This window comes from Hydra vulgaris, chromosome 02 (genome assembly GCF_038396675.1).
Source record: "Hydra vulgaris chromosome 02, alternate assembly HydraT2T_AEP".
Lineage (NCBI taxonomy): Eukaryota > Metazoa > Cnidaria > Hydrozoa > Anthoathecata > Hydridae > Hydra > Hydra vulgaris.
In genome coordinates, this window is record NC_088921.1 from 30,251,695 (window position 1) to 30,278,431 (window position 26,737).

The following is a 26,737-nucleotide window of genomic DNA, read 5'->3' on the forward strand; positions in this document are numbered from 1 at the left end:
TTTCGTACATGTCTGTCAATGTATTAAGTATAACAAGCCGGGTATTTATATTTTTATGTGTATCAAATACAGCTCTTTTCTCTTTTTGATTATCTAATAGCTTTTTATATGTGACGTTTTATATGTGCCACCATAAGACTTAGCTAAACCGAAAGTTTGTAATAAATTAAGTATACCAAAAATATCGCAAGTAAAAGGGGTATTTTGATGACAAGACCACATAGTCTTCTGCAAGTTTCCCGCGTTCTTTCAACAGCGTTACTTTTTTATATTAATTATTTGTGCTAAATTTATTATTTGTACTGAAGAAAAGTTCTTATTTATATGTACGATAATTTATTTTATACATTGTAAACGAATCAGTTATATTTATGATTACGTATTTGTAAAGTTTTAATTTAAAAAAACAAAAAAATATCTACAAGCATGGCTAGTACTAGCCCACGGCTCCAAACACTTTTTGAATAGTGTCTGGTGCCGGTAGAAATGTTTCTTGCGAACTATTTTTCTGTGTGCTTTAAGTATGTATTAATCATTTAAAATCAAGCTTTATTGTTTGTTTAAAACAAAAATGAGATTTTCCCTGATAATCTTCTAAATTTGTTCTAATAAAATTAATTATAAATACTCAATAAAGTTTTCAGATAACAACTTTGTTCATCCCAGATATAACTTTAAATTAACTTCATATGCAATTAAATACCGCGGATCATCTGAGGAAAAAAGTTCCCGTATTTTGTTAACAAAAGCAAGGCTACATTAGAGCAATTTAAAAATGAATCAAAACAATTATTGCTCATGGATCTCAATGTATCCGATTTTAAATGTTTTCAATTGAATAAAAACAGATTTAATTATATTAATGAAGTTCTAGCGATTGTGTTAAAAACTCATCTCATGATTATGTTAATTATGAAATTTAAGAATTTTTGTCAATATATTTCATTTTAAACCACTTTCTATTTCATTTCTAATTAAGTAAGGGTGCGTGCAAGAGAGGAGGGAGAGATCCTGCGTACGTACTATGGATTCTTCTAAGTTTTTATATTACGGTTATGTAGAATTTTTTAAATGGGATTCGGCGATATATTTGCAAAGTGTGCCTTCTTATTGCTCCAGCCATTAAATTTGATATATGTACATGCAATTTAAACATTTTTTAACGGGAAAATAAACTACACACAAACAAATAACCTTACAATAGTAATGTAGGTATTTTTTATTCTTTTTGGCATATTTAGCGTGAACCAATGTAGACGATCTTTCCCTTGATCGAGTGTTCTCAAGGCGTAAACCATTATTTTATTAATATCATACCTTGCTACACTTTTTGATGTGTCAAAGTCTAATTTAAAACCACAAATGTAACTTAAAGATAAACGGATCTGTGAGGAGATATAATTGTACAATCCTAATCACATCTGTAACAGTGAGTAACAATGTCGCTGTGATTAGCGCTTTAACACAGGATCAAAATTTCAAAGTTCAATGCCTGCTCGAGTCATAGGAGAGTATTATATTCTGCATATATTATATATTCTGCAGTGCTCTATGCAAAACCTATGTTTTCTGGAAGTTTTGTAACATCCAAAAATTTTCCTCCGTCCAAAAGTAAAAAATGAAAAAAAAAAAAAAACAACAAAAATGATTTAACAAAAATAATTTACATTGCTTAAAGCAGATTTTCCGCAAAAGGTTTCTACGCAATTCTCTTTAAATGCGTCTAAATTTTTAATTAATAATTACTTTGCCACTGTCATTTCAGCGATAAAACTTTTAAAGTAAATTGTAGCTTAAACCTAATATGCTATAAAAGACGTTTTATAATAAAATATAAATAAAATATAAAAATTTTCGTACAACTCGTAGGAATAAATAACATAGGAAAATTATAAGATAAACTTTTAAAATAATAAAATCTATACATAAAAAAAAACGATGCATGTATAACAAAAAAAGCATTTACACCAACATAAGATATATACAAGACCATACATCATATATATAGATATATACAATAACATATATATATCATACCATAATTTATGTACAGTGATCGTCAAATTTCTTATGCCAACATTTTGGAGATAACAAAAAGTGCTCAAATAACCGTTTTAATACAGTTGTTTATTACCAAACGATAATAGTTTGAAATGTATTGCCAGTAAAACTGATTTTATCAGTTGTCTTAACTTCGCATTACACGGCTTTTAAAGCATAACGCAAGAGATGATTTCTTCGTATTAGATTACACGGACTACGTTGTAATAAACCATTCTCGAGTCGGAATTGTGGGTTCATTAATTTTATAAACTTCTATGATTTCCTAGAACAAAAAAATAGTTTGATAAAAATATTATTTTTTTTACATGAAAGTGTTTTAAAGAACTATTTTTATAAAATTCGATTACAAACAAATAGTTTTTAAATTCAAATAAAAAAATGACCACCTTCCAATCGGCCATGGTTAAAGTCATGATTACTTGTTTTTTATAAACAATATCTGCATATTCCGTCTCGTTATATTCTTTATGAAGATCTATTGTTGCAAAAAGATTCAAAACAGAACACTTCAATAAACCGAACAGATTTAGGAAACGCTTGTTAAATGTAAATAAGTCAAGTATATAAAATTATCATTTAAGATAAGACTTACTGATTGTAGGACATTTAAGATAAGCCTAAACTTACTGATTGTAGGACATTTTTGTTCATCCAACTCAATTGTAGCTCTGCCGTCCTAAATCAAATTCGTTATTAATTTATAGATAAGATAAAAAACAAGCTAAACACTAATAAGCAATCAAATAAAATGATTAAATTTGATTAGTATTTAATGAAGTAGAATTATACGACGATTTAAAACAATTTTTTTTTAACGTTAATACAAAAAAATAATGTTTATGTAAATGAAAAAATAATGCCTAATTTAGTTTCTAAATTTTTTCTTTTTTCTTCCACAAAAAACAAAGAAATATTAAAACATAGATAAAAAAAACTTTGTCTACAAAAAAAAAAAAGGAATCACTGTCTATCAAGATTGACTCCAAATTTATCTGGTAATATAATTACAAATAATGTAATATATTGCAATACTATAATAATGTAATAAATTGTAATAAAAATAATGTAATACTACTAAATCAATTATCTTTGCAGTCGTGGCAGTTAGTAAGAGGGGAGTACAAATTTCAAACCTATCACGTTTCAAGCGGTACCATTATAAACTTGTTTTTAAGTGTAGCTTTTTAGGTAAAGTATTTTATATATATATAGGGTCATTTCGGATAAAGCGAGCCATCGGATAAAGCGAGCCGGTCGCCTAAATATTGCAATTTTACGAAATCAAATTATGCTTTCGATTTATAACAATTTATTTAATATTAGTTATTGATTTTAAAGTCTAATGAATATTTTAAAAACAGTTGCTAAGCAATTATTTTCGCGGTGGTATAATTATAATCATTCGAGTAGTAACAAAACGTTTTTTCGCTTTAAGACCTTATATTTTGTTTAGCTTCAATTAAGAAAAGTGAGTATTTCATATTTGACACTATTTATAGTAAATATGATTGTAATATTAGTAATATGAGAAACTATTTCAAAAAATACAGTGTTGATATGTATTTGAGCGATAATAAAGTTTTTTAATCGAATTTTCAACCTGGCTCGGTTTTGCATAACTGTTAGATAAACAGAGCCAAGGGCATTTAGGTAAACCGAGCCATTGGATTCTCAGCCCAATATGTTGTCAAATATTGAAAATTCTTGTTTGCCACTGCGATCGAGTATTGAACAGCCACCTGTACCTAATGCAGCTATGAATTTGCAGTTGATTTCTGTGACCGAATCCATTGACATAATTAATCTGAATGAAATGCAATTGCCAGATATTTCAAATAGTTCTAGTGCTAAACTTGTTGATACAGCTAATAAAGATAATATTAATGCATCTAATTCTAATACTCGCCTAGATAAGCAGCATGAGCAACATGTCAATACTGATATTGCTGGTAATACTTGTTTACCTACCACTGATGAAAATGCAATTGTGTCAATTGAACAAGCAGACCTCGATGTGTCTTTCGAAAACTTGATGCCAGTGCCACACAGAGATCGACCACAAAGCAGTCGGCCTCGTAAGAAACCACCATCTTATGAATTGACATCAGAAGAAAATGTAGCATTTATTCAAGAAAGAACCAAACCAATAACAAAAAAAGCAGCTAAAGAGAAAGAGACCAGCAAAGAAAAGAAACAGAAGAAAACTGTTAAACAGAAGGTTATAAAGAAAAAGAAAGAATCCAAAAAAGAAAAGAAACAAAAGGAAGAGGACATTTGCAAATATTGTGGGTTTGCATATGGTGAAGCAACTGATCCTCTCATTGATGATGAATGGATTGAGTGTAACGCGTGCCGTGATTGGTTACATGAGAGCTGTATCGAAATAACCGTGCGTGGACAACTATGTGCTGATTGTGTTCAAACAACAACTAAGTAAATTAACTCTAGTTAAGACTTGATATTTTGCATTTTGTACTGCATCATTTATCTGCAGCTTTAGCAGTATTATTTTTATTAGACTAGTTGCTGACATTTTTATATTGCTTTTGTTCTTTAAATATTTTGCATTGTATGCATTTGAGGTTAATGTTTACAAACTTTTAATACTAGTTTACTATATCGTAGGTAATAAAGTTAATATTAATATAGTAAATATTATTTGTAATAATACTTCCAATTTTGTAAATTTTTGTCTGAAATAAAAGCTAAATGGCTCACTTTAGAATAATCATATAAGCTATTGGCTTGCTTTACCAATAATGGTTGCTCACTTTATAAATTTGTTAATATAAAGCGAGCCTTTCCTATGTATCATATATAGTTTACTTGGCTCACTTTATATTAATGTGGCTCACTTTACATTATATCATAGTTTAGGTATCTGTTATAGAGTTTTCTAGTACAAGAAGTATTAAGATATCTCACATAGTTATTAATACACACTGATTTTAGTTTTATTGGCTCGCTTTATCCGAAATGACCCTATATATATATATATATATATATATATATATATATATATATATATATATATATATATACATACATATATACATACATATATACATACATATATACATACATATATATACATATATATATATATATAGATATAGATATATATATATATATATATATATATATACATACATATATACCTACATATATACATACATATATACATACATATATACATACATATATATACATATATATATATATACATACATATATATATATATATATATATATATATATATATATATATATATATATATATATATATATATATATATATATATATATATATACAGAGGCAATTTAACGGGATGGGTGGGGGTATTGCACCCTCCCCCCCCAAAGAAAGTGATTTTCAAGTTATAGTCGGTTTTTAATCGTCGAGTTAATCGAATAGTCGGGTATTTGACACAATTCAGTCAGGTAAATTTTAGTTTTGGGGACCATTTTTTTTATATACGAAGCCAGTTTTTTAAGTACTTTTTAAGGATTCATCCCCCCTCATTTTATTTGTAGAATCACCTCTGTATGTGTGTGTGTGTGTGTGTGTATATATATTGCTTCCACAAGACCGAAAGCGATACTTTATTATTTTTTTTTTGAAATGTTACAGCTCTCTCTTAACTCTTTGATTCCACATCACAAATTATATTAAAAAAGCACTTTGAAACGACCAATTTTTGAAAAACTTATGAGAGAGTGCTCTAAAACATTTACAAACTATGACATAGTTAACTAGGTGCCAAACCAGTTAGACATAGTTAACTAGGTGCACACAATGCAAATTTAGAAACAATAAGAATTTCAAGAAAATCAATCTATGCTCTACAATTTAATATCTAAAAATCAAAGGTAAACACATGCCTTACATTAAAAGGGTGTTACCCAGCCCAATGGCACCGCATATATGGGGGAATATTTTGTAGAACAATAACAATAAATATTCTCAATATCGCAAAATATTCCAATTGTATCATTAAAAAAATCCAGTAACAAAAAAATACTAGGGGCCCGTTTCAGCCTACAGTTTGCTTGAAATGGGCTCTAGAGGCCCATCTAACCCAACCTGTTTTGTCAAAACAGCAGTAAACCCCATTTTTTTTTCATAGATTAGTAGCTTGTGGAATAGGTGTAGCTTGAGCTAATTTGAAATAACGGTTTTAATTGGGATTTTGTGTTAGAACTTGATCAATAACTGGCATTACAATTTCTGAGGTTTGCAGCTCAGTGAGCAGATCCTCATTTTGACCAATAACTTATTTAGAATGGTAGCGATGTCTGTTTCATCGGCATTATAAACTCCATTTAGAAAAAAGTATGCTTTTCCTGCAATGATTGGAATAAATAAAAAAACACATTGAAAACTTCAATGATTGGAATGAATAAAAAAACACATTGACAACTTCAAAAGTTGGCTCTGGCATTCTTAACTAAACTTTTTATGGAGAAAAGGTTAAGCTCAGCAACTGGAAATAAGGAAAAATATGCAAAACTTTAAATGTAAACAAACCAAAAAGGGTTGCATACATTTAAAAATCTGATTCACTCCAAACAAGGCTGCAAGCAACCACTATTAAGTTGGGAGTTACTAAAAAAAATAACAAAGTTATGGAGCAAGAAAAAAGTCGAAAGAAGACTTAAAAAAAGTTAAAGGTTGTAAGATTCAGAAAAACATGAAGATGGGAGAGAGTTTCAAAGCGTTTAAGTGCGAGGAAAAAAACTAGACGAATAAATGTTTTTAGAGCATGCAAGGACAGATACATTAAAAAAATAATACTTAGCTGAATGACCAGTCAAGAAAGAATGAGTTTTAGTTAATGGAACTAGAGATGATAGCTCCTTTGAGCAGCGTCATAATAGAATTTGTAGAAAAGAGAAAAAGATGCAAATTTATGAAGATGGGAGAGACGCTCAAGCTTGACAGACAGAGCAGGTCCAACTACATTTACAATGTATTTTTGGACCTAGTCTAGAAGAGAAAGAGCATTATAAGAAGAACCCGCCCAAACACAATTTCAATGGTTTAAGTTATAGAGGTTTATAATGGAAAAAAATGTAAATACCGAACCTATACCATATAAAAGTTTCTAGAGATCGAAAACATGCACTGTTATTGATTGTAAAAATAACGAGTACAATATAGAAATGCGGAAAGATGATTTATGTATGATCCAAAATGTTAAATGAAGTTTTAACTTGTGAAACTGCAAACTACCATTTGAATAAGCATTATCAACACACACACAGACATATAACAATATAAAAACAACCACAGCTCAAAGAAATGTAGAGAAGACTAATTAATTGTTTTACTGCATTATTGTGTCATTATAAATTATTTACCATAAAATATAAAATGAAAATATGTTCAGACAATTTTTCCGACATAGCACCATTGTTTAAAAATCGATATTTTTCGTTAAACATAGGCTACAATGCTCAAAGACACATTAATAAATGTAAATAATACAACTTTTTTAAACAATGATCCATTAGATTATGTTGAATTTAATGTTAAGCGTTGTTTTATAATAGAGCATCAAGAATTAAAAAAGGAAATTGATAACTTAACAAAATGAACTTCAGCACGAAATTGAAAAAAATAAAGATTTATATGAAAAATTAACTTCAACCACATCAGTTATTACTATGAAACCAGACAAATTTGTATATAAACATAATCCAAACAAATCGTGTTATTGCAATATACTTGTATACAAATATTTATTTTAAAAATGATAGATCTTTTGACTTATATACTGGCCTTACATCTGTCAATGTGTTTCATGAGTTGCATAGTGTAGTATCACCATTGATCAAAAGAAGATAAAGTGATGTTAAAAAAACATCTAATGCTGTTTTTTGAAATTTAAATAAAACCCTTAACTATTCGGACCAAAATAAATGTTATGCAGCAAAGATGAATTTTTAATGATGCTAATACTTGGATTACTGATAACTGACCTTGCTGACAGGTTTAATATATCTTTAGGATTAGCCAATGCAACATTTTTACATGAGGGAAAGCTTCTAGCTTACTTTTAAAGCACATGGTTTTTGTTCCAAGTAAAGATGTTAAACGACAGACAATGCAAAATAGATTTAAGAAGTTAAATTATCCAGACTTACACTAAATTTTAAATATAACAGAGTTTTTTTATAGAAACACCTAAAAATTTAGACTTACAGAAACTAACATGGAATGAATACAAACATCACAAAAATATAAAACAATAGTGCCGGTAGCACCGAATTTATCAATAATTTCTAATTGCAATTATAATAATAAGTAGAAATTACAAATCACAACAATATAATGTATGATAAAGGCTTTAATATTAATACTGAATGTTCATTACATATATGTATATATATATGTATATATATGTATATATATATATATATATACATATATATATATATATATATATATATATATATATATATATATATATATATATATATATATATATATATATATATATAAATAAATTTAGCTTTAAACTTGACATAAAGTACATTTAGAGTACAAAATAAGATAGTTGAACTATTTTTTACAAATCCAAAAGTCAATGTTTTGAGGTACTTTTTTTACTTGTTTCCTTATATGTTATTTAAACTGGATTAGACAGGCTCTTTATTTTTATACTTATATAAGACTAATGGATTAATAATACTGTTTGATAAACCTTAGTTTTGCTTTGTAAATCTCAAACAAATTACTGTTAAAATAACCTTTGTTTACATTTTACTTCTATTTCTGCGAGCGCATAAATTTTATATTGGAACTGTGAAAAGGTGTATTTTATATATGGTTTCCATGAGAGGTCAGTAGTGAACAATAATCCAAGAAGACAAAAATGAGAGGTCTCAGTAAGAGGGTTGCCACTTATTAATATTGGAATGTCAACAGTATTGTGATAATTGTTAGCAGTATTTACTGCGTTTAGCAGTATAAACTGAGTTTTGTTGGAATTAAAAATCAAAAGCCACCGCAAGCCCCACAGTAGTTAGCAAGTCAGCCGCAGAGCAAAAGGATCGAAAACCATATTGATTGTCTGACAGTAAGTTATTTGACTTAAGATGGGAGTTGATCAAAGACTCAAAGAACTTGCTAATAACAGAAAGAAGACTGATTGGATGATAATTGGAGGGGTCAGTATGTTCTCAGGAGTTTTTGAAAATTGGAGCAACAGATGCCATTTTCCAGCAGGCAGGAAAATAAGACTCAGTCAAGCACTTATTAAATAAATTAGAGAGAATTGATGAAAGTTAGGGATAAAATTTTTTTAAGACTATGACAGAAATGTTGTCTGAAATACAAGTCACAGTAGAGTTTAACTGAGATATGACTTTAGCAACGGAAGTCATTTAAATGTCTAACAATGGGTTAACCTGTTTAATTGGAATAAAAGAAAGAGAATGGCAAAAAGATTTAAGAGTCAAATTAGAAGAAAAGTTTTTTGCAAATAGTTTTGCCTTATCCTTGGGAGAGGTAATAAGATCAGACACATGAATGAGAGACGGAATGTTAGGCCTACCCTTGTTAATGACGTTAAAGATTTTCCAAAAGTCTCTAGAGCCAAACTTCTGAGATAAGATACAAGATTTAATAAAATGAGAATAATGGAGCTTAGCATCAGACAGCACCTTTTTACATTGATTTCTTGCAATAATAATTAGCTATTTTTCTCAATAGAATTATTCTTTTGAAAAAGATGAAAAAAATGATTACGATTAAATATAGCCACTGCACAACATATGTTTGATATACGTCACAGCTCACGCCACAGTGCTTTGTGGTACACTGAACGGCCTGCTTTTTTTTTTTATTCACAGTTTTTTCTTCCTTACAGCCTCAATAGCTGCTGACATTTGCACTCCAATACTGGCTTTCTGTTTTTATGACATATTTCCCATTTCAAAAACAAGACGTAATGATAAAAAACTTTAGATATTAAATTCAGTCAAACTTCATCAAACTATAATAAAACGTCTTATGATGTACTACAACTTTGCAATATATAATATAATGCAATATACAACATAATAACAAAGAAGTTTTTTATATAACGATATATAAATAAGTGTAATTTAAATTTATCATAAATGGCATAAATAAAATTTAAAAAACACAAAATGCATAATTTTTTTTTTGTAACTCACCCCCCCCAGGCCAAGAAGGCCACTACAAATGAGGAGGCTACTTGTGATTATAACCCTCTCCCAACTCTATAACTCCAAAACACGAACCTTGACAAACAAGGCCGCTGCGCGGAAAAACAAGTTGAGCACGGTACTACCAGGGACGTGGTGGGAATCGAACTCGGAACCTCTCGCTTATGAAGCGAGCGCTCTACCACTACACCACTACCGCAATTGTTACTTTAAATTAAAAAAATTTTCTAACAGCACAGTTGAAACAGGCCCCAGAGACTGTTTCAAGCAATATAGGATGTGTCTTAACTTTTAGTGTTAAACATAAATTTTTATTCTATTTTTGTATTAGCCTTATGCAAATAAAAATTTTGAAAAATGTAAAAAAAAAACAAAAAACAATACACATAAATGATTTTAACAATTACGATAGGAAATATTAAGCTCAACAAAATCCTTAAAGTAGCCCTTTTAAATACTTTTTTTGCTAAAATAAAATAATGAGAAATTGTTTTCTTAAATGTTTATGGTCAGCTGCACAATATACTACAGTTAAATTTAAAACAGTAATTATCTAAGCAAAAGATCCAATTTAAACGGGACCCTTTTTACCTGAGGGGCCTGTTTTAGAGCACTACTTTGAAAATCACAAATATTTGTAAAGAATAGTTGAAACAAAACAGTGGTACCACTATTACAAATACCTGTGGTCTTTAAAGTGATTTTTGCATTTGTTGAATTTTATCTGTTGCAAAATTTACCAGAACTATTTGCTTGTGGTACACAGATCAGAAATTGACCTTTTAGGTTTGATTTTGGGACACCCCAAATATTTTTATAGATTCTACTTAAGAAACCTTTAGGTTACACAAAACTTTAAAAATATCAAAATCCTGCGGGTGGCACATTTTCAGGAAATGGCATTTAAAGGGCATTTAAAGGACCTATGAAATTCTCATGTTCAAATGAAGAAACTTTCAGAAACACTGGAAACCTTAAATTTGTGCATATTAAAACTGTATAATATCAAATAATGCTCTGCCAAAAATGAAAAAAAAAAGTTAATTTTGGAAAGATAGAAAATACAACGCTTTCAAAAAATAATAATTAAAAATATGTGAGTTTTGACTGTTATTATTTTTGCAGAAGTAAATTTTTTTTGTTTTTTAATTAATTTTTTCAATATGATAAATTGATCATTTCAATAAAACAGTGTTTACCGTTTTTAACAAACTGAGAATTTAATGACCAGAAATATATCCGGATACTGCAATTTGCGATCAAGCCTTGATATATACATATTTATAAATTTATATATTTCACAAACTTGTGATTACAATGATAAACAAACTAAAAACCTTAACAAACTCACTTTGATGAGAAATGATAAGTGAAACAAATTTTCTACACTCTGTCCAAACGAAGTGGGATTAATAATAAATTGAAATAAGCAAACAGCTTGCATACCTAATTGAACAAAATTATTAAAAACATTAATTAAAATCAAATAAATATATATTATTAAAAAAATAATTGTAAAAAATAAAAAAATAAATAAATTATCAAAATTAAGGATAAAACTACAATAAAAATGACTAAATTAAGACTAACAGGTAATTTAATAAATGAACAGTAAATGTTGCAAAACAACAAAAGTATTGTAAAAACCTCCACAATATCAATTGTAGAATTGTAGAAACCTCCACAACATCTATTGTAGAAATGTAGAAATCTCCACAATATCAATTAAGAAGGATTGAGACAAAATTTGAAACTCATGACAACTTCATACTCATGAAGTTGAAATATACTTGATGTAAACTATAAATAATATATAACATTTAGAGCATATTAAGAGAAATAGATAACATCCTCTAAATGCAGCAATGGCTACTTGTGATCTAAATTTTCTAATTTTAATGCATTCTAATAAAAAACAAATTGATTTAATAAATGACAAATTGGTCTGAGCATAACATGGTTTAATTATATGCTGAGTAAAGGTTTTTATGATTGGCAAATAGGTTGTTTATGCATATTAATTAAAAAAAGAACCAAAAACAGACCCTTGTGGTATTTTACTAACAACTTTTTTCGATTCCAATATGGGATGCACAATTGTAAGTTGATGTAGACACTCCGAAAGCCCTTCCTTATAAACAGTAAGCTTTAGTTTATGTATGAGTTGCTTGTGACTATGCGTACATATGTATATATATTAAGGTGGTTCTAAAAACAACTTTTTCTGAAAATGACTGCTGGCACCCCCTGAATAAGTTGTATATAATTAAAAAAAATGCTAGATTAAAGAAATTTTTGAATAAAAAATATTTTAAGGGGTTGCTACCAACCCTCGAACATTATATAGGTCCCTAATATTATTAAAAAAAAAGTTTTTCAAAATTATGTCATGATGGGTCTCAAATGAAGGGAAATTATATAAAAATTTTAAAAATATTAATCATTTTATAAAAGACATAGATAAAAAAAATTATAATGAAAAAATCTTGTTTAATTCCCTACTTTTCATTTTTAGTTAAAAAACGTAATTTTTTGTTTACTAAAATCTAAAATAAAAATTTAATTATAAAATGATTAATATTTTTAAAATTTTTATATAATTTCCCTTCATTTGAGACCCAACATGACATAATTTTGAAAAACTTTTTTTATAATAATATTAGGGACCTATATAATGTTCGAGGGTCGGTAGCAACCCCTTAAAATATTTTTTATTCAAAAATTTCTTAAATCTTGCATTTTTTTAATTATATACAACATATTCAGGGGTTGCCAGCAGTCATTTTCAGAAAAAGTTGTTTTTAGAACCACCTTAATATATATTGCTATATATTTATTTGTGAAAAAGTTTTTTTAATTTGCTTATTATAAGTATTTCTCTCATGTAAGTACTCACTATTTATCATGACAGTTTTTTTCTTCAACAAAATTATAGATTTCATATTTACAAAAGGGAAGCCTGATAATTTTCTATTGATCTATCATTGTTGCACGATAATAAAAAAATTACACAAGTTTTAAGTATACTTGAAACTTGATTTGTTTTATATTTTTATATTCATCATTTGAAAGTTAAATTTTGAGTAATAATGAACAAAGGGGTAAACAGATTCTCTCAGTTGACCAGTTTCGCACCCCTACTTCATTTATTAGGCTTGTGTAGATGTATTTATAATACATTATTTCCAGTTTAGGATGTTGAATGCTGGCTCTTCTTGACTCATTTTATGGGTTTTGCTTTATGGGTTGTGTCTTTATGACTTTTTCTTGTGTTTTTATGACTAGGCAATTATCTCCTAAATGATCTCCTTATGACTAGGCTATTATCTCCTAATGAGGGTACAGCTCTAAAACTCAGTTCTCTGATTTTGAGGCTAGCTGGTAGTCAGGTTTCTCGAACTCTCTGGTAGCTCTCAAAGAGGCTAATTCCATCAACAGCTGTAAAATATCAGAGTACTAACAGTGCCATGTTGTGCATGAATGGTGTTCATGTTTTTAATTTTGGTGTGCATTGTTGAGGTTACATTTGGAGCCCTTTGTTATGGTATAGGGTTTATTAATAGTAATGATGCAACTGCTTGTACTATTAGATAGTGTACTGAGTACTATGTGTGCTTCGAGTCAAGTTCTTTAACCAATTTAAAAAACGACTAAAGTATCTAAAACTATAAAACACAAAAAACCATTATCATCACAAAGTTCTTTAACTTTATCATTCACTTTATATTCGTGGTCTTTGAAGTAACTTTTCTTCTGTTGAGTCTTATCTCTTGCAAAGTTCACCAGACCTACTTACTCTTTGTGAAACTAATTTGATTTCGGCTGTTTCATCTTGTGATCTTAGTGTTGATGGTTATCTATCTTTAATTTTTAAAGACTCCAATAGTCACATGCTTGGCCTGGGCATTTACATTCGTAAGAATTCACCCATTTGTCAGGAAACTAGGTTTGGATCCACAGACTAACAGACTATTCTTTTATGTGCTTTTTATTTAGCACCACTTCACTCTACCACTTTTGTCTTTGTTCTATCTCACTCTCCTTTGTCTCAAGACTGCACTCATTTCGATGTTATTTCTGATCAAGTTGACTAAGCCCTTTCTCTTTCTCTTTCAGCCGATATTGTTGTCTTCTTTGATTCAGGCTAACATGGAATCTTGTATTCCCTCTCAACGATTTCAAGTCAAGCCTCACTCTTCTCCATCCTCTTATTTCTGCTGCAATTTCCAATCTTAACCATTATATTGGTTTGGAAACCATTGTAAAAAAGTTTTATCAAATGCCGAAGCCTGCAATTCTTAGGTCACAAAATCTGGTATTTTATTTCAAAAAGTAGGCTCCAGAGACTTCTGGAGAATCTTTAACAGTCTCTATAATAAGAGCAAATCTGTTACTCCATCTGTTATTCTCTTGCATGGTACAGATTTTGTTACCTCACCTAAAGATAAAGCTAAATTATTTGATCAGAATTTTTCATCAACCTTGTCTCTTGATCCCACCAATCACATCCTACCTGATATAGTCGACAAACAAGTTGACCTATTGCTTGACATTTGTATCACTCCAACTTCTGTATATAAAGTGATTTCCTGCTTAGACCATTTTAAAGCTTGTGGTCTGAACAACATACCTGTTACAGTCTTGCAGTAGTGTTCCCCTGAGCTGTTATCTATACTTTCAAAACTATTAAACAAATGCTTATCAGAGTCTTGTTTTCCACCCTGTGGAAAGCAGCATCTGTTATCCCTATTTTCAAAAATTCTGAAGAGCAATCCAACTCATCTAACTACCATCCCATTAGTCTTTTTCCTATCATAAGCAAGGTTTTTGAGTCTTCAATTAACAAACACTTAATCTCTCATCTTGAATCTAATAAATTACTTTCTGATCATCAATATGTTATTCAATCTTCTTGTTCAACTGCTGAATTGTTAACGGTAATAACTGATCGATTTTATTGTGCATTAGATAGATGTGAAGAGGCAAAGGCTATTGCTCTCGATATTTTTAAAGCCTTCGATAAAGTTTGGTGAGCTGGCCTTCTTCATAAGCTCTCTTCTTAGGGCATATCAGGTGACATCTTGAAGATTAATAAATCTTTCCGTACTAATCGTAGTACAAATGTTGTCTATGATGGGCAGCATTCTACATCATTTCCTGTAACTTTAGAGGTTTCTCAAGGTTCTACCCTAGCCCTATACTTATTTTAATTTACATTAATGATCTCCCAGAAATTATCTTATCTTATGTTACAGCAACCAGGGTTGGTCTTAACACTGGTCAACCACCCTGCGAAGTAGCTAGTGAATAAGTCAGAGTGATAAAGGTTCATTAGTCATTTTATGCAAAAAATAGCACTGCGATAGCAGATAATAAAAAGCTAGACATATTTACCCTGCAATGAAACTAGTAGGAAAAATAGCATTGCTAGAATTACCAGATATGCTAAATGTTGATACAAATGTTTCTTAGTTAGATCCAAAGAAGTTGAGATAAGGCAACTGAATGAGAATGATGTTATTAAAATTAGCTGTTTGAGGATCAGTGCTTACAATAGTTTTGGTATAAAATATCTCAAATGGGCAAGAAGAGAGGCAAAGAAAGAACTCTTCATTGTTCTTAGAAATGTTTTTGAAAAAAGTCAGAGAAAACAAAAAGCAAACAAACAAAAAATAAATAAAAAAATAAAAATGTTTGTGGCATGTTGGTTCAGCCATATGATTTCGACATGATTTTGAGTGCAAAGCAGCGTATTAATATATTAATAACATTTTGTTTAAATTTGCTTAGTTTAGGCCAAGAAAAGTTTACACCAAGAAAAGGAACAACAGATTCAATATTTATTGCAAGACAAGTTTAAGAAAGACTTTTAGAGATAAAACAAAATCTGTTGGTAACAATAGTGAACCTTTCAAAAGCTTTTGACAGAATATCAAGAGGTAGAGTAGTCAGCTTTAGGAAAGTTAAATAATCGTTAGTAACATGGCTACCATGGCTATGTATGTAAACATCAATACAACAATCAAAACTAATGATAGAATAATAGTTTTGAAGTAGAAATTGGTGTGCATCAATTTTCAGTGATCACTTCTTTGTTTATAACTTTTGTTTTTTTATCAATTTATTTTTGGCTTTTCCTAAAGAACTCAGTGTTGGTTTAGGAGAAATTCTTTGCAGATGATTTTTATGACCATAAAAGAAATTCTATGGTCATTTCTATGTTTTTATGTTCAAATTCTGTTTGATTGAAAAGACCATAAAAGAATTATTACTATAATTTTAGGGCTGAAAAAATGGAATGAAAGCAAAAGAGTCTAGAATAAACATGAACAAGATAAAAGTTATGTACTATAAAGTCAAAAACAAGTAAAAATACTGGAAAACTTACAGATCAAGATCAAAAAAGAGTTTGAAATAAATAATGGTAGAAAATTAGAGTGTGTTAATAATTTTTTTGGTGATGAAAATGGTTTTTAATGTTTAGTTTTTTTTTGTTATTACAGTTATGATTTAACTGGACTCAAACACAGAAAGTTGGCACACCAAGCAATAAAATTATCAGAAAGAACCCGACTCAAACACAGATAATACTCGACTCAAACACAGATAGTACTTGGCACACTAAGCAATAAAACATGCTGCTATTTTATTCCCTTAATCAATCCAAAGTCATAACAAAGCTCTTTATGTGGCCTCAGATATCAATAGATACAATATCAATCTTTAGCCTGGCTAATGATATAGTTGATGTAGCATATCAAAATTAGAATTCAATAAAGTTAACTTTCTTCTTGTTTATAAAAAAATCATCAGCTAAGAAGTTGAAGAAACCACTTCTTTTTTTTATAAAGGTCAAATTTTTAAGTTGTATCTTTAATGCACATTTAGGATGAATATTATTAAATTAAAATTATTAATTTTTTTTTGGAATCTTTAATTTTGGAGGATAACCCTATTTTAAAATAAAATACATATAATGATTTAAAAAAAAAATCTTACCATTATTGGTTGATTTTTTTAGTATCTTATAAACTCTTTCTACTTCCTTTGTGGTAGCTTCTTCTTTCTCGTCAACACTATCAATCTAATTTATTAAACAAAAAAGGTATTAATTTACATGAAATGTTAAACTTTTATTTTAAAAGCCTAAAAAGTTAATTAAAAATAATTGGCTGGTAGTGATGTTGCAGTGGTAGAGGGCTAGTAGTGATGTTGTTTCTTAAGCAAAGATGTTTAAAAAGGTCGAGGAAAAAAAACTAGCATTTTTCTGAACTGAAGTGTTCTTAAAGACGCAAAAATAATATAAAAATTCTATTAAAAAAGAAAGGTACTATTTTAAGTTTCAAGGCATCTCCTTGTGGTAGTTTTTCACGATTAGCAGTACGCTGAATTCTTTCTTTTGCTATAACTTTGAGAACCAGAGGACCTAATCTAAAATATAACAATATTAAATTAAAAGTATAACTGTTTATTTACTACAATATATATGAGGGGGTGAGAAGCCAAGAAGTACAAGTAACTTTTTATAATAGTGCAGAATTAGATAAAAGGAAACAAAATGCTGGTACGTTGCTGTTAAGTTTTTGTACACTGAACAAAACTTGTAGAAAAAACAAGAATATGAAAAATTAAAAAATCTTTAGTAGAGTATTTAAAATGATTTAGTTTACACAATCTGATAGGATTTTCATTATTTTTTGAAACAAAAACAATCATGCAACATTAAACTTTAATTAATTCAATTCAACTCTAGACTTTAGACAAAATAAAAACTGTAATTAAATAAAGAATATCACTTTTTTTACTTTCTTTTATTTTTAAGTAAATATTTGACAAAATATATTTTGTTTTCATTTACTGTGGAATCAAATTTATTTGCATTGTTTTTCACTTGATCCAAAAAAAATAAAATAGTATTTTTATAATTTTATAAACAGAACCTGTTTTTAACAAATGCAAGAATATTTTTTAAATTTTCATATCTAATATTTAATTTGCATAGCACTTATATTATTTTATTATATTATTTTTAAAGTAAAATAAACATAAATTAGACTTTTAAAGTGCTTACTTATTGATATTTTTTACTTGGTTATTATAGGTATTATAGAAGGATATATATAAAGGTTTTCTACATAAAAATTGAAAAATGTAAAACCAAAATACAACATAACGTTTTTAACTGAAATTTTAGTTACTTTTAAATTTAAAGTACTTTTTGCAATGACCTCATTTTTGACTGCAAAAGCATAATAATCAAATCAGTATTACTACATCAAGTAAGTAGTAAAAAATATTTGACAAAATTAACTATTTAAAAATGTTACTTTTACAAAAACAAAAAAAAACAAAAAAAAAAGAAAAGGAAAAAAAAAAAAATTCTTATTATTCTAAAAAAGGTACCAACACATTAACTGCCATTGTATAACTATTATCTCTTTTTTTGATTTTGATTTTCTAAACATATTCCATAAAACAAGGTTGGAAACAACCACATAAAAAAACTTATGATGTTTTTCAAACATTATTATCTGCTTAAGACTTTTTCATAAGTAACTGACTTAACATTGCAAAAATATTTTCTAACAAAAAATGTTTTAATAATTGCTGTTGTACAATAATAACTATCAATTTGTCTACACTATAAAACCCTCATTTGTCATCACTAAAACCTTCATTTGTCATCACTAAAACCTTTATTTGCCATCACTAAAACCTTCATTTGTCATCACTAACACCTTTATTTGCCATCACTAAAACCTTCATTTGTCATCACTAACACCTTTATTTGTCATCACTAAAACCTTTATTTGTCATCACTAAAACCTTCATTTGTCAAATAAACAGCCTAGAAAAATACTAATACAAAAAAACGCTTCATTATTAAATTTTTTAGTGACACAATGTGTTGGCACAGAGCTGTGGATGATCAATTCCATGTAATACAAGGTGCAGTAACAAGGGTTTAGGGTACAACTCACTATTTGGGTGCAAAGTTTTTGGACTTGTTGTTTTTGAATGTTTTTTTGTAGAAATGTTTGAATGTAGAAATGTTTGAATGTTTTTTTGTAGAAATGTAATTTTGCTGAATACCAAATATTAGACTTAAAGCTCGGCAGAAGCACCAAATATTTTACTGGCGAATATTCGGTGACACAGTTAATTGCAAAGGTTCTGACCTGCTTTATTAAAATGAATATGTTTACTAAGCTGTGTGTGTTTTTGTTTCATTTGTGACTAGGCTGTGTCATAGCAGGTACTATTTGTTGACTGTTACATCAAATCAAATTTTTTTACATTAAATTGTTTAAACTATAGTTATTCATAAAATCTTCAACCCAGGGTCTTCAACCTGTTCAAAAAAACCATTCAAAAAGATTACAAAAATAACCAGCTCAGGTATATCTTCTAAAGTAATTTAAAAAGTTGCTATTGATAGAAATAGCAAAAAGATTTCTAAACTTATGAAAAATGTAAATATCTTCACTAAAAAGTGAACTTTAATGGATTTAACTTATGGTTTAACTTTAATGAGAATGTCAATTGTATGGCAGCATTTTTTATTGATGCATGTTTCAAAACTAATTTCAAGGGATCAGTTAAAACACAACAAGCAAAACAACAACAAAATTTTTAAGCTCTGAAAAAGATTAAGTCAGTAAAGGGTTAATCCTTCTCAGTGAAAGGTGGCTTGACACCAATGAACCATCACCGGTACCTAGTAGGACCGGTGATGATTTATCTCCACTACGTAGGAATAAGTAATGTAAATGAAAACGATCAAATCAATCTTTACAAAAAATATGCACACATATGAAGATGTGGAAAAGAAAAGTCTAACTTTTATAATTTGTTGTCAGGAAGTGTAAAAGATTATCCTAACAGAATTTGCTAAAAAATTTTTTGCCCGTGGCAGTGTACATAGTGAATGGCTATTTTTTGAAAGTATGTATAATTTATGAGGAGTTAGCAATCATTTGCTATTATTAAATGATGAAAATGTTTTTACCATTGCCTGCCATTTTAGGTATCAAATATGCCAATTTTTTTTTTTAAAATGAAAATTTAAAAAAATAGTTATATGTAATTTGTTTTAATGGATTTTTTTGTTACAATGTGATATTAAGTATTCAGCCAAATAGTTTGCAATACTTGGTCAAATACCAAATTGTAAAAAAAGTAGCTGAATAGGCCAAATACCAAATAGCCACCAAATATTGGAGACATCTCTAGTTTTTTGTATTTTAAAAGGACATGTCTTTATATTTTGTGTTTTGATTTATCTGAAAGTTGTTTTATATGTTTTAAGTATAATTGTTGTTTAATTAGAACTATATTTATTTATTATTTATATTTGTTTAAGTTTCACACAATAATAATAATAATCAATATAATTTTCAAAACCTTTTTTTTTACTCTAACTCTAATCTATTCTAGCACATTAATTTAATATAATTGTCAAAATACAAAACTTTTATCAATTTTTACAAAAAATTATTAGAATTCCGACCAAGACAGGACATATAATAAAGAAAAATTGCCAATAAACAATCATAACAGATCATATTATTTAACTATGATGTTTATTTCACCTTAACAATCTATTTATCTAAAATATTATTCAAATTTGGACAAGCAACCGTGATTTTAAGAAAATTTAAAAAAAAAAAAAGAATCTTCTTAAGATATTCGGTCTGGGTTTTTTCGCTGCAAACATTTTTATTTGATGTTATGGCAAAATTTATCATTTTAAATTTTTTTGTCTTTTCATAATTCACAGACCTAATCATTTCACAGAAATATGTTGTAGTCAGCAAAATATCATGCAGACGCTATAATATTTTAAAATCGCCATAACTACATCGAGTATAGCTCGAAATAAAGTTGTTTAAATTAAGAGTGATTAAACTGACAAATATCCCTGAAGATATATTTAATTTTTGATAAATATATTATTTAGATAACTTCTTTAGCAATAAGTTAGTGTTGCAGGTTATATTAACATATTTATAACCTTTTTATAGTATAATATTTTAAGCTAAAGCATATTAACTATTATTGTTGTATACTTTTATTTTTATTTAATATTATTAATTATTTTTTCATTAATGATATATTGGCTGTATAATTGACTTATAAAGTCTTAGACATATAGTAGTTGTATACATAAATCATATAGACATATAGTAGTCGCATACAGTTGACTAAAATTGAAGTTAGCTATTCCAATTTAACATAAACTAAAATTAAAAAAATTAATTTTAATTTATGTTAAATTGGAATAGCTGCAGTTGAGCATTTTAGAAAAAAATAGAAATGATTTTCTAGGTTTGAAACTTGAAAAAAAAAGACGAGTCACAAAACTGAATATCTCCCTCCCCTGTAACAAATTGTCACTAAATTGCTAACCCCCAACCCACCCTATCGCATGACCTAATTTGTGGATGACCCCTTATGCAAGTAAATTAAAAACACTTACAAAAAATCAAAATGAGGTGTTTTCTTGAACAATGGCCGACATTCATTTCCCAACTGTTTCCATGCTGTATTTGATAAATCACATATGTCATTATCTTCTCCTAATATATCAGATATGTTTCGACCACTGACAAATGAAATCTAAAATTTAAAACAATATACCAATAACTTTTTTTTGTCTTTTTTTTAATGTTTTTATGTTTTAAAGTTTTTCTGTTAAAAAAGTTTATGTTGACAAGATAAGATACCAATAGTTTGTTTTTTTCATTTTATGGGTGATTGATTTAATAAATCAAAATCTATATGCAAATCATAGATTGCAAGACACAAACAAACTAAATATAGTTTGTGTCAAGTTTATGTAGTTTCAACCAGTAAACCTCTTTAAATGACATGTACTTTTTTCACAAAAGATGTATTTTTCTACTTTTTTTTGGGACATTAAGACTATATTCAGATAAAAAATTTTTTTTTGACTTACTAACTTACTAACCCTTGTTTAGACTATTCTCTAATAAAACTGATTGAAAAGTTTGTTTCCTTATTATAGTGTGAATTTAAAAAATCTGTAAATAAAATCAAAAAATTTTAGTTTATTAATTTATTTAAATAATAACTTATTAAAAATTGCTTAAAACCTGTTTAAAACCAATTTCTGGCCACGGTAAATAAACATTTGTTTTTTTGATAATTTTGGGTGGTAAAAAGATGACCAAGTAACATTGTTATTTAGAAAAAAGTGCAAGAATAGAAATTCTTGCATCAAAACATGACTTTTAAGAAGTACATTTGTTATCAGATGGAAAATACTGTGTCAAAAACCAAATGATATTTTTTTAAAATAATTATTTTGCTATCATTAAAAATAAACTGTATAAATAAATTGCAAAAATAGTAGTACAAAATATTAAAATGTCACTAACAATTTTTTCAATAAATGTGTGATTATCAAATGATACAAGATCAGTTTTCAGTTGCTGGGCTTGCTGTCTTCCTTTTTTGGTTAATGTGACTAAAAGACTAGAATCGTGAACTGCCTCTCTTGGGTGACGCACCTTGGTGAACAATCCTTCAACCTTTTCAATATATTCTTGAAGATTTGCTGAATCTGTATTTGATGATTCTTCTGCATTCTCTAAATATATATTTTTTAGTTAAAGCAAGAATTAAAAAAATGTTAGAAAAAATAAAATTCAATTATTATTTTAATAAATAATAATTTTAAACTCTTTATAAGTAATTTGGAAACTAAATGAACTTAAATAATGGATTTTCTTGTGTGTTAGATAGGGTTATATTTTATATAAAATTATTCAACAAATATGAATCTATAAATATTTATTAAAAATTTGTAAAAGACTTAATTAAAATAAAAATCAATTTAAAAAAAAAATAATTTGAGTTTCAGATTGATTTTTATTGCTTACAATACGCCATTCTTGATTGTGTAGCAGCCACAAAGTTATAGTACAATTAGTAAAAAAAAGAAATTTTTCTTTTCAAACACAGATATGCAGTGCAGAGAGACTTTTTTCCCTAAAATCCTGGGTGTTAAATATTGTATAATATAACATTAATGACAATGACAAGTTTTCAAAGTTGTTTATAAAAGAAAAGCATATGGTTGTAACTAATGAAAAAGTAACTTTAAAAATAAGCCAATAACTGCATAATAAACTGCGATGCTTTTTTAAAGGCACCATTATGGCAAAACAAAATTTTTTTTTAAAAGAGCGTCAATTAAAATGCAAATGTTTTTAATTAGATCGGACTAACTGATTGGTTTCTTAAATAAAAAATCAGTTTTAAATAAATTGATAATATTATGTTATAAACCATTTTCTTAGTCAATGCTATGTCTTCCTATTAAAACTATTATTTAAAATTCAGTTTACAATTATAAACATTTTTAAAAGTACATTTGAAAAAGTAAAACATTCTTTTTATTTTTATTTCATATTTTATAATTAAACATTAGAAAGTTTTGAATTTATTAAAATTGCCAAAATAAATTATTTCTTGAGATATTAACAAAAAACATTTAATCTTTTGCCATTCTACTTACAGTTGAGAGTTTTATATTAATCACTTCATGAATCTACATAGTTTTTTCCTTTATAAAAATATCTGGTTTAAATAATAAATGAATCTGTCATTTCGAAAAGGACACAAGTCCATTTATTAAAACTTTAAAAATCAACAAAAACTTGATTTTTATTAAACATAGGATTAGATAAATAAAAAACGTATATAACTTATGTAAGTAATATTTTTGTAAAAAAAAAACATAAATCATACAGAAATTTTTAATTTAAGTTTATAAACTAACAGTTAAAAGTTTTGGATTTGTGTCTTTTTTTAAACAATGGGTTCAAATGTACTTACTGCAGAGAAAATAATTTTCACAATGAGAATGGGTTTTTTCCCTTTTTAAAAAAACATTCATGCTACATGAAGCATTTTAGTTCAACTGGAGACTTTTGACAAAATAAAAACTATAATTAAGCAAAGAATACCGCTTTTCTAATTTATTTGATTTTTATTTCCATTAAAATATTTCATTTTCATTTACCATGAGATCAAATTTATATGCACTATTTCTTACTAGATCCAAAAAAGTATTCTTTATAAAAAACATAAGCATTCTACACAAAAATTAATTACAAAAGAGAAAACCCAAATATAGCATTTATAACTCAAGTTTAAGAACTTGTTTGTAGCCATTTAATAGTTACAGAAACGTATTTATCAGACCAGTATTTAAAAAAAAAAAAAAAAATCAAAAAGCCGGAACTTACTTTTGAGAAAGAAAAAAGGGTGCTAAAAATTATAAATTTTTCGCTAATATATGGATAAGGAGTCATCCATAAATTATGTCACACAATTTTTGACTGTTTTTAATCTCCCTCCCCACCCTCATCACAAAATCATAATACTTGAGTAGCAAGTTATGAGTTGTCACAAAACCACAGATAGGTATACGCCACTTTTAAAGACAAAGAGTCATTGAGAGCCATTTTATACTACAAACAGTAATTTATGCCAAACTATAAGAATATATATAGACACGACTAAATAAAGAATGGTGAAAATTAATTATTGGATTTGCATCAGAAAAAATATCATCTGTTCGCAATGGTTTAAAATATGTGGAACAATATATGTGTGCTAGCTGGGTAGTCACAGTAACTGCAATGTTATGTCATATGAAATTCGAAAAAAATAACAGTATTGGTATTGTATGATAGTAATAATGATTGCAATATAGTAGCATTGTTAGAGTGTTTGCTTCACAAGCGAGAAGTATCAACCCATCACATCCCTGGAAATACCACGCTTAACTTGTTTCTCTGCGCAGCAGCCATGTTTGTCAAGGTTCATGCTTCAGAGGATTATAACCACAATTAAGTAGTCTCCTTGTCTGTAGTGGCCTTCTTGGTGTTGGGGAGGTGAATAATAATAAAAAAATTCTAACGATATCAAAATCAAACAAATAAGATATAAAAAACATTTAAACACTTATGTGATAAATAAAGAAAAACTATAAAACTTTTAAAATTTACCATTAAGTTCAAAAGCTAAACTTCTATACTCTGCTCGAATCTGCCTACGAACTTTGGGGTCATCATATTTTTGTTTGCTATCTAGCTTGCTACACATATTTTCCTTGTTGCTAGCCATTTTAAACTAAATAATATTGTATAAAAAATAAGAAGCATAAAATTTTTCCCGATTCTTATTTGAAAACTAGAATATGCTTAGTTTAACAGACCTCCTGTAATATATATATAAAATCACCAAATAGTAAAACTAACAAACAGTATATATTTCTTTAGAAACAACTTATCAGGAACAAGCTAAACATTTAATTTTATGACAAAAAGTCAGGCCACTTGCAGAAAAAGATCTTTTAGGTTGCACAATATTTAAAATATATATTAATATACTAATTTATATTTATTTACTCTTAAGCTGTTATTATTAATATTAAACTATTATACTAATTTTAATACTCCTCAAGGTAATAATTAAGAAAAAAAAATTAAAAGTGCAGCTTGTTCCTAAAAAGTTGTTTGAAGAACTATATTCTGTTTATTAATTTAACTGTTTATTAACATTATTAATGTACATTTTATATTATTTATTTATAAAAAAAAAAATTCTTACCTGATCATGTCACATTGAATTTTAAGTTAAAAATCATTAGAACTCCTTTTTCTGTAGAGTAGGAAGTATATATCGTAGTATTTCAACCAAGTACCATTCAATTAAAAACGTCTCTGACAAAATAAAAATATTTATTTTCTTATATTATTATTATATATATAAATCTTTATTATCTTCATAAAAATATTATGACATAACTTTGACAATAGTATTGTATTAACTACTATAATTACTGTCATAATTACTTAAACTGCTTCTAACATAAAACTATATCATTTCAAATAATAAAGTGAAAATCGATAAATAAATAAAAAAAAAAAAAATAAACTTTTTCTAAACACTTTGTAATTAGCATATAGATTTTAACTTAATAATAATAAAAAATGCTCTGTTTAAAGAAATACATTAAATTAAATCAACTTTAAAAATTTATAATAATAAAAAACTTTTTAAATCTTTTCCCCAATGTACATTCAATAATTAAATGTTACATTTAATAATTAAATGTACAATGTACATTTAATGTACAACGAAAGTGTAACATTTTATTTACAATTACTAATGTTAAGAGTAGATATATTGTAAAACTCCTTCAATAATTAAAAAAAAAAGAATACAAAAATGAAGCTCCATATAAAAAAATAAATCATAAATTAATTTAAAATTGATACATTTTTTTGTTAGCTCTGAATACCACGTTCTATAGAGCAAGTGCAATACAGTCATAAGTTTATTTTGCCCCACGCGCAATTGGAGATTCCCAGGTTAAGCTACAAAATAAAACAATGACAGTCAAATATCGGTTCCTTGGTTTGCAAATTTCATTCTTATT

General features: G+C 27.6%; 1 protein-coding gene across 2 annotated transcripts; it reads right to left on the reverse strand.

Annotated features, from left to right (window-relative positions):
• Nucleotides 1–1,889: 1,889 nt before the first annotated feature.
• Nucleotides 1,890–26,677, reverse strand: LOC101238394 (non-structural maintenance of chromosomes element 4 homolog A). 2 transcript variants are annotated; one of them, XM_065790551.1, is made up of 11 exons: nt 26,577–26,677; nt 25,906–26,018; nt 25,302–25,425; nt 22,662–22,873; nt 21,740–21,879; nt 17,592–17,691; nt 17,260–17,344; nt 11,612–11,706; nt 2,657–2,740; nt 2,451–2,539; nt 1,890–2,326 (listed from the first exon to the last, which is right to left on the reverse strand). In XM_065790551.1, exons 3-10 carry the CDS (start codon nt 25,417–25,419, stop codon nt 2,480–2,482), a joined length of 894 nt encoding a protein of 297 aa, XP_065646623.1. In that variant the 5' UTR covers nt 25,420–25,425; nt 25,906–26,018; nt 26,577–26,677; the 3' UTR covers nt 1,890–2,326; nt 2,451–2,479. The 2 variants fall into 2 exon arrangements, with proteins under 2 accessions (XP_065646623.1, XP_065646622.1); XM_065790550.1 differs by having other exon boundaries at nt 2,692–2,740; nt 26,577–26,670.
• Between the last annotated feature and the right edge of the window lie 60 nt (nt 26,678–26,737).